The sequence below is a fragment of the Bufo bufo genome, chromosome 7, assembly GCF_905171765.1.
Source record: "Bufo bufo chromosome 7, aBufBuf1.1, whole genome shotgun sequence".
Lineage (NCBI taxonomy): Eukaryota > Metazoa > Chordata > Amphibia > Anura > Bufonidae > Bufo > Bufo bufo.
The window spans coordinates 47,292,783-47,304,978 of record NC_053395.1 but is presented as its reverse complement, the minus strand read 5'-3'; the positions used below and the strand labels follow the sequence as shown (position 1 = coordinate 47,304,978).

The following is a 12,196-nucleotide window of genomic DNA, read 5'->3' as shown; positions in this document are numbered from 1 at the left end:
ATGTGCCGCTGAACACCCGATGAATGCGCAAAACGCTCGTTCATCGGGTGATCCTGTCGCTTGTGCAGGCACCACCGATCATGGCTGTTTAAACAGAAGGATCTGCTGCTCAGAAGCCATGATTCTGTATGGATCGCTATACCCCGTCCTCATACTGTGAAGGAGATCGCGGCATGTAAATGCAGAGGTCTCCTTCACTAAGCGAGCAGCTGACAGTCGGGAAGGAACAATTCCTTCCTGACCATCGGCCGCTCAGTTGGCTCGTCTAAATCCACTTTAAGGGCTGTATTGCACCATCAGATTATCTGACCAATTTCTGTCCAATTGGACCAATACTTGGCGTGTATAACAAAATATCTGTGTGTGTAAACAACCATCTGACCAAAGATTGGTTAGAAAATCTGTCAGATAATCTACCGGTGTAATACAGACCTAAGCCACTGTCAGGCACCTCTGGCATCAGCTTATCTCCCTGAGAACAAAGGATCGGACATATTAAAATCCAACTGCTCGATCCTTATCTCCCCGGACAACTGCCATTGAGGGAGAGTCAGTAGGCCTCCATACACATCAGATGATCTGCTGGTCTTGCCGAAATCGGTCGGTTTGCGCAACATGGACCTAATGTGCAGTAAGTGATCGATCTTCATCATTACTGCCTTTATTTTAGAAGAATGAGTTAAGTGTGCAGCAAGCTTCAAGATGTTCATTTCTCCTTACTTACATGTCTTTGGGTCAGGGAATCGCTCAGACGATATGTCATCACATATACCTTCATCAGACTGATCCTCTTTTACCTGTATAGTAAGACAGAATGATTATCACATATACAGTCTGATCCATAAATATTGGGACATCGACACAATTGTAACATTTTTGGCTCTATACACCACCACCATGGATTTGAAATGAAACGAACAAGATGTGCTTTAACTGCAGACTGTCAGCTTTAATTTGAGGGTATTTACATCCAAATCAGGTGAACAGTGTAGGAATTACTACAGTTTGCATATGTGCCTCCCACTTGTTAAGGGACCAAAAGTAATGGGACAATTGGCTTCTCAGCTGTTCCATGGCCAGGTGTGTGTTATTCCCTCATTATCCCAATTACAATGAGCAGATAAAAGGCCCAGAGTTCATTTCAAGTCTGCTATTTCCATTTGGAATCTGTTGCTGTCAACTCTCAAGATGAGATCCAAAGAGCTGTCACTATCAGTGAAGCAAGCCATCATTAGGCCGAAAAAACAAAACAAACGCATCAGAGATATAGAAAAAACATTAGGTGTGGCCAAAACAACTGTTTAGAACATTCTTAAAAAGAAGGAACGCACCGGTGAGCTCAGCAACACCAAAAGACCCAGAAGACCACGGAAAACAACTGTGGTGGATGACCGAAGAATTCTTTCCCTGGTGAAGAAAACACCCTTCACAACAGTTGGCCAGATCAAGAACACTCTCCAGGAGGTAGGTGTATGTGTGTCAAAGTCAACAATCAAGAGAAGACTTAACCAGAGTGAATACAGAGGGTTCACCACAAGATGTAAACCATTGGTGAGCCTCAAAAACATGAAGGCCAGATTAGAGTTTGCCAAACGACATCTAAAAAAGCCTTCACAGGAACAACATCCTATGGACAGATGAGACCAAGATCAACTAGTACCAGAGTGATGGGAAGAGAAGAGTATGGAGAAGGAAAGGAACTGCTCATGATCCTAAGCATACCACCTCATCAGTGAAGCATGGTGGTGGTAGTGTCATGGCGTGGGCATGTATGGCTGCCAATGGAACTGGTTCTCTTGTATTTATTGATGATGTGACGGCTGACAAAAGCAGCAGGATGAATTCTGAAGTGTTTCGGGCAATATTATTTGCTCATATTCAGCCAAATGCTTCAGAACTCATTGGACGGCGCTTCACAGTGCAGATGGACAATGACCCAAAGCATACTGGAAAAAGCAACCAAAGAGTTGTTTAAGGGAAAGAAGTGGAATGTTATGCAATGGCCAAGTCAATCACCTGACCTGAATCCGATTGAGCATGCATTTCACTTGCTGAAGACAAAACTGAAGGGAAAATGCCCCAAGAACAAGCAGGAACTGAAGACAGTTGCAGTAGAGGCCTGGCAGAGGATCACCAGGGATGAAACCCAGCGTCTGGTGATGTCTATGCGTTCCAGACTTCAGGCTGTAATTGACTGCAAAGGATTTGCAACCAAGTATTAAAAAGTGAAAGTTTGATTTATAATTAATATTCTGTCCCATTACTTTTGGTCCCTTAACAAGTGGGAGGCACATATGCAAACTGTTGTAATTCCTACACCGTTCACCTGATTTGGATGTAAATACCCTCAAATTAAAGCTGACAGTCTGCAGGTAAAGCACATCTTGTTCGTTTCATTTCAAATCCATTGTGGTGGTGTATAGAGCCAAAAATGTTAGAATTGTGTCGATGTTCCGATATTTATGGACCTGACTGTATCTCTTAACACCACTCTCCAGTTCAAGAAAAAAATGGCATTAAAGGGACTCTGAACCCGGACATATCCCCGTTTTCATCCAGGTAGCACCTCTGATATGAGCATGCTCCAATGCTCTCCCTTGCCCTTTGCTGAATTTTTTACACTGCTAGGAGGAGGCTTCCGCCTAGCAGTGTTGCCGGTGACGTCACCGTAACTAATGGCCGGGCTTTAGCGCTGCCCTATCCTGTTTTACAGGCTAGGGCAGCGATAAAGACCGCCGATTAGTGCCGGTGACATCACCGGGCTTACTGCTAGGTGGAAGGCTCTGCCTAGCAGAGACCCGTTACGTCACCGGATCTAATGACAAAGCCCTTGCCCTGCACGATTCATCGCAGGACAAGGGAGAGCATTGTAGCATGAAATGCTCCAACGCTCATCTCAGAGGGGCTGCCTGGGTGAAAAAAGGGATATGTCCGGGTTCAGCTCCTTGAACGGACAGGACCTCATTTTTACATTTTCTGCTGCAGATCTGTTGATTCTCGGGCTTCTCAGCCTATCTGATGTCCTACTTGTCCAGCCCTGCTCTTGGATTGGCCAGCACTACTAATGTGAGTCATGCCAGCCTATCTAATGGAAGCAGGCTACCAAACGCACCGTGTGTACCAGGTAGTCAGAGGAGCGGTGCGGCCATCTTGGATGACAGAAGAGGAGTCCCGGAATTAGCGGATCTGCAGCTGAAAGTTACAGGCTTCGTGGAAACGAAAAGAACTCTTGCCCTATGTCAGATATTCCCTCTGCGTGACAGACAGTTCTACAAAGCTTTGCTTTTCTGTTCAGCCAGTTGTGGGAATTTTGTGATTATCTTATAATATCGGACAAACACCGAAATAAACTTCCGTTATGAGTCACACATTTCCGAAAGCAAAAATCCTTGACTATTAAAAAAAATTGAAAGTAGACGTAGTGTCTGTGACCGCCACGCGTCGCCAGCTTTACCTTGCTGTTAGGACTATCTACGTGTTTGTACTCACACATATTATCGATGATCCTTTAGATTTAAAACCTGGAGGCAAGGACGGCTGTTCCAGCTCATAGTCTGAAGAGAAAAAAGAAAAACAAAGACATTTATTGACGTTCCTTCGAGGAGAAACGGAAATGACAGAGTAAGATGGGCTGATATGTTCTATGATTGCTATATGACAAGTGAAGTACAGAAATCTAAGAGGCAATGCCACAGGGTAACATGCTCCACTGACTGTAGATGGAAAAAGTCCTCTGATGGACTCTGACGTTTCATCTGATGGACTCTGACGTTTCATCTGATGGACTCTGACGTTTCATCTGATGGACTCTGACGTTTCATCTGATGGACTCTGACGTTTCATCTGATGGACTCTGACGTTTCATCTGATGGACTCTGACGTTTCATCTGATGGACTCTGACGTTTCATCTGATGGACTCTGACAGTCTTACGATGGGAGAAGAATGACAGAAGTCTACGCGCACAATGAGCTGCTGCCATGTTTTCAGGGCAGACTGTAGATCGCTGACGTCAATGAGGAGGGGACAGACATATATCAGGCAGTAGACCATATTGCATTTCTCTTATGCCAAATAAGCAGCACTAAATATGTGCTCCACAGAGGTCAATGGTCTCCTTGATGCAAAAGCTCAGAAATGTTCATAATTGAAGAGGGTATTCCAGTCTTTTATATTGATGGTCTAGCATCAATATATGACCCGGTCAGCGCTGCAGTAGCCAGCTGGATCCACTACACACAATGGATGGAGCGTCCAGCACTGGATCTACTGCAGAACAGCTGATCGCGGGGTGTCCATCCCCCACCGATCAGATATTGATGCCTATACTAAGGATCCTTGGTGTTGGACAACTTGTTAGATGAGTTCTATGAAAATAAACCCCACCTGCTGAAGCCCCCAGTAATCAGTGCTGCATATTCCTACAGTGCCACCCAGGGGAGTAACCCTCTTAAATTAGACCCCATATCAGACCTCTGAATCAGACCCCATATCAGACCAAAAAAAACAATAGGCACTTACCTCTCCTCGCACTTGGCTTCTTTTGTCTTCATGTCATCACGCCTAGCCCTGTCAATCAACGTGCAGAGGGAGCGGCAGTTGCAGAGAGAGCAGAGCCTCTAGGTGTAATGACAACGCCCCCTTTGCTCCTAGAGGCTCATTTGCATATAATTAAACTTCATTTTTCTCAGCAATGCAGGCACATATGAACATGGGACCGACACAGATGCCTTCAGCTGCCAAGCGCACATGTAACAGGTCAGCCAGTGTCCTAGGTGCAAATCTGCTGACAGATGCCCTTTAAGCCAACCGCTCGCTGCAGCTGTGCCTGCACATCCATAGGGACAGGTCGCCCCCTCTGTAGCACCTACAGGTTACCTATGCGGATGTATATGTGATCCGATTAATTAGTATCTCACTTGTGCATTCGGAAGCATCAACGGTAGAGGACCCCTTTAATGTCCTTTCATTATTCTTTTTATTGCCTTCACCTCCCCTCCTACCATGCCTCCGCCTGCAGTTGCAATCGATGGAGTTGAGGCTAATAACTTTCTGAGGGCTGTGTAGAGAGGAGTCATCCGACATGTCACCAGCGTCTATTTTGGCCAGAGCGAGGACAACGCTGGTTTAGGGCCAGAGAAACAAGACAAGCAAATAAACAGTTCCTCATCCAGCACAAGCGGAGGTTTTGTTCCCGGCCGTGCAGCTGCGCTGTCCAATAAGGCGGTATCCTGCAGCTGTGACAGCACTGGATCCAAGGAGCAGGATTAATCATACAGCCCAGGGCAGAAAAATATGGACAGAATTTTCATAATTTAAAGCGGGCCTGAGTTTTCCAAATACGTTCTTTGTACAATCATAACTGTGAAGGAACAGGTGTTCTTGGGCTTCCCTAATGCCTCTTTCAGCCATATTATTCCTCTATTCAGCTGCACAGCTAGATGCATTTCACTCAGAAGCAGTGGGTGTCTTCCTTATGTGAAATCTGTTAGTACTGTACTGCTGTGAGGTCTTTTCTCTTACTTCCAACTATGTTTGTTTTCAGCTCTAGAGCTCACAGAACAGAGGGGGAAATCACATTTATAGACACACAGGATGCTCCTATCATCTTCAGATGTTGTGAAGAAGCAGTTCTTTTATCAGGAGCAGGATCTCAGCTAGCTCTGACATGCCCCCATTTCCTCTCTGCCGTCTTCTGAGTCTCAGTTACTAGGGATGGATCTTGCCTGACAATAGGCAGTGGACTGCAACTTAGGTGGAAGTGAGACACCTAGTGGCCATGACTGTACAGCTTTTTTTCAGGTGGACACAGCACATTTTTTAAAATAAAGTGATTTAGAAATGTGCTAATTACATCGTTCTCTATTAAAGGTGTTGTCTCATGAAAAATATTCTACAGTTTTCAAACCAACCACCTGGATCTGAATACTTTTGTAATTGAATGTAATTAATAATGTACTACAGCTACTGAGTTATTCACTGAAATCTATCTGTATAGCGCCACCTGCTGTTTGCTTTTTCTAATTTCTCTGTCCTGCACATGCTCAGTTCCACCCTTCAACTGCCACCAGCTGCTGCAGAAAGGACACTCCCCTGAGAAAGGCCACTCCCCTGAGAAAGGACACTCCCCTGAGAAAGGACACTCCCCCTGTGCTGACATCTCTAAACAAACCTAGCAGAACAATCAGAGCAATGACTGGGGAGATCTCTGGGTCCATGTGAGGTACAGGGCTGGTTCTAGCTTTGTTAGAAAGAGATTGTCATGTCCTATATGATGTCTGATTTGCATTTTTTTTACAATAATAATGGGATAACCCCTTTAAATGAAATGAAAGCCACCGGAAACCACCAGTTTTGGTGGGATCGGACGACTAATGTTGGGGGGAGAAAGATTGGGCATGTTAGATTTGAACATGCCATATCCCTTGTTCCTACAGGAGATACCGTATTTTTCGCTCCATAAGACGCACTCCCCCACCCCCTTCCCCCCTAAAATGGGGGGAAACGCTAGTGCGTTTTATGGGGTGAATACAGGGCAAAGACATTTAAATTGTGCGGCGTATTGATTATGCTCGGTACATCGCAGGCTGCGCTGCATAGGAACAGCAGCCTGCGATGTACCAGACATACCTGAAAAGAGAAGGATAGCGGCAGCTGCAGCGCATGCTCGCTGATGTGGACCGGCCACGGTGTGCGCTGGGGGAAAAGGTGTACGGTAGCTGGTGTCCGGTGATAGAGACCGGCCAGCCCTGTCTGGGGCTGGTTGATAGGGACCGGCCGGCAGTGGGAACGTTGGTGGGAGCGCGGGAGCAGGCAGATGAGAGGCGGAGCAGGCTTTCCTGCCACACATGCCTGCTCTGCCTTTATGTCTTCACACTGCCTGCTCCTGTGTATGGAGGTATGAGGGCTAATGAGAGGCTGGAGGGCTAATGAGAGGATGGGGAGCTGATGAGAGGCTGGGGGCTTAGAAGAGGCTAGGGGGCTGATGAGAGGCTGGGGGCTGATGAGACGCTAGTGTGCTAATGAGAGGCTGGGGGCTGATGAGAGGCTGGGGGCTAATGAGAGGCTAGGGCTGATGAGAGGCTGGGGGCTGATGAGAGGCTGGGGGCTGATGAGAGGCTGGGGGCTGATGAGAGGCTAGGGGGCTAATGAGAGGCTGGGGGGCTAATGAGAGGCTTGGGGCTGATGAGAGGCTAGGGGGCTAATGAGAGGCTGGGGGGCTAATGAGAGGCTTGGGGCTGATGAGAGGCTGGGGACTGATGAGAGGCTGCTGGGGACTGATTATAGACTGCTGGGGGCTGATGAGAGGCTGCTGGGGGCTGATGAGAGGCTGCTGGGGGCTGATGAGAGGCTGCTGGGGAATGATGAGAGGCTGCTGGGGGCTGATGAGAGGCTGGGGGCTGATGAGAGGCTGGGGGCTGATGAGAGGCTGGGGACTGATGAGAGGCTGCTGGGGACTGATGAGAGGCTGCTGGGGGCTGATGAGAGGCTAGGGGCTGATGAGAGGCTAGGGGGCTAATGAGAGGCTGGGGACTGATGAGAGGCTGCTGAGGACTGATGAGAGGCTGCTGGGGGCTGATGAGAGGCTGCTGGGGGCTGATGAGAGGCTGCTGGGGGCTGATGAGAGGCTGCTGGGGCTTTATGAGAGGCTGCTGGGGGCTGATGAGAGGCTGCTGGGGACTGATGAGAGGCTGCTGGGGGCTGATGAGAGGCTGGGGGCTGATGAGAGGCTGCTGGGGACTGATGGGAGGCTGCTGGGGGCTGATGAGAGGCTGCTGGGGTCTGATAAGAGGCATTGGGGCTGATCTGAGGTCTGAATGGGGGTCTCATTTATATTGGGGCACTTATCTGAGGTCTGATTGGGGGTCGTACACTTTGGGGTCTAAGCTGAGATCTGATTGGGGGTCTGATCTGAGGTTTTATTGGGGTCTTATTAACATTGGGGGTTCTGATTGGGGCTATCAGCTGAGGTCTGATTAATATTGGGGGTCTGGTTGCTGGTCTGACCTGAGGTATAATGAAAAATATTTTTTTCTTATTGTCCTCCTCTAAAACCTAGGTGCGTCTTATAGGGCGAAAAATACAGTAATCTGCTGGCTGCAGTTCATTCCTCTATCTGAAGTGGAAACACATGCTCGCTCGGCTGAGGTCAGTGTGCATGTCTATGAAGGAGGTGAATAAATTAGGTGACATGTCCTCAATCACATGTGACCCAGCAGTGACGTACCACTTGGTGACTCGCTATGGCTGAGGCCAGTCATTGGCTACAGCAGCGCATGTGACTGTAGAGAATTAAACAGTTCGGAGCTGGAAAGGAGCAGGTGAGTATAGATCTTTTCACAAATACCACCACATGTGGGGGAGGGGATTGAAAACAAACAAACTGGACAACCCCTTTAATATACAGTCTATAGATCCTACTCAATGGGATGGAACTGCGCAGGAAGCGAAGGGACTGGATCAGGTACAGCTGTTGGCCCTGCATGCCCTGCAGTTACAGCGCGGTATATGGGGGTCGCTTATATGGGGGGCGTGTGATATACCGCCATCATGTATGTGTTGTAGTTTTTCTTATGTTCTTTTATAAGGCTTGTTGCCTGAGAAACAGTTTTTCTAAGAAATTTGGGCAATTACAAGCTTTTTTGCAGGGGTCGACCACCAACATCAGAGGCTCCTGTACGGTCTGTGAGCTGCTACCTGACAGCGGGGCCCAGACCGCCTCACTCATGGAGCACCGGAGAATTACTTACCACAGGCCTCCCCGCCAGCCACGGGAATTCAGAGTCACGGGTGGGAATGAGCAGAGAACCTTACCAGCATGGTGTCACAGCCGTTTACCTCACTTTATAACTCACTTTATGTCACAACGGGTGACAATTTTCTGAGCATGTGATGTCACAGCAGTAAGATAGGTGTGATGTCACAGCAGTAAGATAGGTGTGATGTCACAGCAGTAAGATAGGTGTGATGTCACAGCAGTAAGATAGGTGTGATGTCACAGCAGCAAGATAGGTGTGATGTCACAGCAGCTTGATATGTGATGTCACAGCAGCAAGATAGGTGTGATGTCACAGCAGTAAGATAGGTGTGATGTCACAGCAGTAAGATAGGTGTGATGTCACAGCAGTAAGATAGGTGTTATGTCACAGCAGCAATATAGGTGTGATGTCACAGCAGCAAGATAGGTGTGATGTCACAGCAGTAAGATAGGTGTGATGTCACAGCAGTAAGATAGGTGTGATGTCACAGCAGCAAGATAGGTGTGATGTCACAGCAGCTTGATAAGTGTGATGTCACAGCAGCAAGATAGGTGTGATGTCAAGCAGTAAGATAGGTGTGATGTCACAGCAGCAAGATAGGTGTGATGTCACAGCAGCAAGATAGGTGTGATGTCACAGCAGCTTGATAAGTGTGATGTCACAGCAGTAAAATAGGTGTGATGTCACAGCAGTAAGATAGGTGTGATGTAACAGCAGCAAGATAGGTGTGATGTCACAGCAGTAAGATAGGTGTGATGTCACAGCAGTAAGATAGGTGTGATGTCACAGCAGTAAGATAGGTGTGATGTCACAGCAGTAAGATAGGTGTGATGTCACAGCAGTAAGATAGGTGTGATGTCACAGCAGTAAGATAGGTGTGATGTCACAGCAGTAAGATAGGTGTGATGTCACAGCAGTAAGATAGGTGTGATGTCACAGCAGCAAGATAGGTGTGATGTCACAGCAGTAAGATAGGTGTGATGTCACAGCAGCAAGATAGGTGTGATGTCATAGCAGCTTGATAAGTGTGATGTCACAGCAGCAAGATAGGTGTGATGTCACAGCAGCAAGATAGGTGTGATGTCACAGCAGCTTGATAAGTGTGATGTCACAGCAGCAAGATAGGTGTGATGTCACAGCAGTAAGATAGGTGTGATGTCACAGCAGCAAGATAGGTGTGATGTCACAGCAGCTTGATAAGTGTGATGTCACAGCAGTAAAATAGGTGTGATGTCACAGCAGCAAGATAGGTGTGATGTCACAGCAGCAAGATAGGTGTGATGTCACAGCAGTAAGATAGGTGTGATGTCACAGCAGTAAGATAGGTGTGATGTCACAGCAGTAAGATAGGTGTGATGTCACAGCAGCAAGATAGGTGTGATGTCACAGCAGTAAGATAGGTGTGATGTCACAGCAGTAAGATAGGTGTGATGTCACAGCAGTAAGATAGGTGTGATGTCACAGCAGTAAGATAGGTGTGATGTCACAGCAGCAAGATAGGTGTGATGTCACAGCAGCAAGATAGGTGTGATGTCACAGCAGTAAGATAGGTGTGATGTCACAGCAGCAAGATAGGTGTGATGTCACAGCAGTAAGATAGGTGTGATGTCACAGCAGTAAGATAGGTGTGATGTCACAGCAGTAAGATAGGTGTGATGTCACAGCAGCAAGATAGGTGTGATGTCACAGCAGTAAGATAGGTGTGATGTCACAGCAGCTTGATAAGTGTGATGTCACAGCAGCAATATAGGTGTGATGTCACATCAGTAAGATAGGTGTGATGTCACAGCAGTAAGATAGGTGTGATGTCACAGCAGTAAGATAGGTGTGATGTCACAGCAGTAAGATAGGTGTGATGTCACAGCAGTAAGATAGGTGTGATGTCACAGCAGTAAGATAGGTGTGATGTCACAGCAGTAAGATAGGTGTGATGTCACAGCAGCAAGATAGGTGTGATGTCACAGCAGCAAGATAGGTGTGATGTCACAGCAGTAAGATAGGTGTGATGTCACAGCAGCAAGATAGGTGTGATGTCACAGCAGTAAGATAGGTGTGATGTCACAGCAGTAAGATAGGTGTGATGTCACAGCAGCAAGATAGGTGTGATGTCACAGCAGCAAGATAGGTGTGATGTCACAGCAGCAAGATAGGTGTGATGTCACAGCAGTAAGATAGGTGTGATGTCACAGCAGCAAGATAGGTGTAATGTCACAGCAGTAAGATAGGTGTGATGTCACAGCAGCAAGATAGGTGTGATGTCACAGCAGCAAGATAGGTGTAATGTCACAGCAGTAAGATAGGTGTGATGTCACAGCAGCAAGCTAGGTGTGATGTCACAGCAGAAAGATAGGTCTGATGTCACAGAAGCAAGATAGGTGTGATGTCACAGAAGCAAGATAGGTGTGATGTCACAGCAGTAAGATAGGTGTGATGTCACAGCAGCTTGATAAGTGTGATGTCACAGCAGCAAGATAGGTGTGATGTCACAGCAGTAAGATAGGTGTGATGTCACAGCAGTAGGATAGGTGTGATGTCACAGCAGCAAGCTAGGTGTGATGTCACTGCAGCAAGATAGGTGTGATGTCACAGCAGCAAGATAGGTGTGGTGTCACAGCAGTAAGATAGGTGTGATGTCACAGCAGCAAGATAGGTGTGATGTCACAGAAGCAAGATAGGTGTGATGTCACAGCAGTAAGATAGGTGTGATGTCACAGCAGTAAGATAGGTGTGATGTCACAGCAGTAAGATAGGTGTGATGTCACAGCAGCAAGATAGGTGTGATGTCACAGCAGTAAGATAGGTGTGATGTCACAGCAGCAAGCTAGGTGTGATGTCACAGCAGCAAGCTAGGTGTGATGTCACAGCAGCAAGCTAGGTGTGATGTCACAGCAGCAAGCTAGGTGTGATGTCACAGCAGTAAGATAGGTGTGATGTCACAGCAGCTTGATAAGTGTGATGTCACAGCAGTAAGATAGGTGTGATGTCACAGCAGCAAGATAGGTGTGATGTCACAGCAGTAAGATAGGTGTGATGTCACAGCAGTAAGATAGGTGTGATGTCACAGCAGCAAGATAGGTGTGATGTCACAGCAGTAATATAGGTGTGATGTCACAGCAGCAAGATAGGTGTGATGTCACAGCAGTAAGATAGGTGTGATGTCACAGCAGTAAGATAGGTGTGATGTCACAGCAGCAAGATAGGTGTGATGTCACAGCAGCAAGATAGGTGTGATGTCACAGCAGTAAGATAGGTGTGATGTCACAGCAGTAAGATAGGTGTGATGTCACAGCAGTAAGATAGGTGTGATGTCACAGCAGTAAGATAGGTGTGATGTCACAGCAGTAAGATAGGTGTGATGTCACAGAAGCAAGATAGTTGTGATGTCACAGCAGTAAGATAGGTGTGATGTCACAGCAGTAAGATAGGTGTGATGTCACA

At 47.1% G+C, this 12,196-nt stretch overlaps 1 protein-coding gene across 1 annotated transcript in view; it reads right to left on the bottom strand.

Annotated features, from left to right (window-relative positions):
* IQCK (IQ motif containing K) overlaps positions 1 to 12,196 on the bottom strand; it is an 84,191-nt gene that overhangs the window by 69,855 nt on the left and 2,140 nt on the right. The window contains exons 2-3 of the mRNA XM_040441436.1: positions 3,490 to 3,554; positions 725 to 797 (exon numbers count right to left, since the gene is read on the bottom strand). Of these exons, the coding sequence (XP_040297370.1) occupies positions 725 to 797; positions 3,490 to 3,554 (138 nt within the window). The remainder of the gene's footprint in view (positions 1 to 724; positions 798 to 3,489; positions 3,555 to 12,196) is intronic.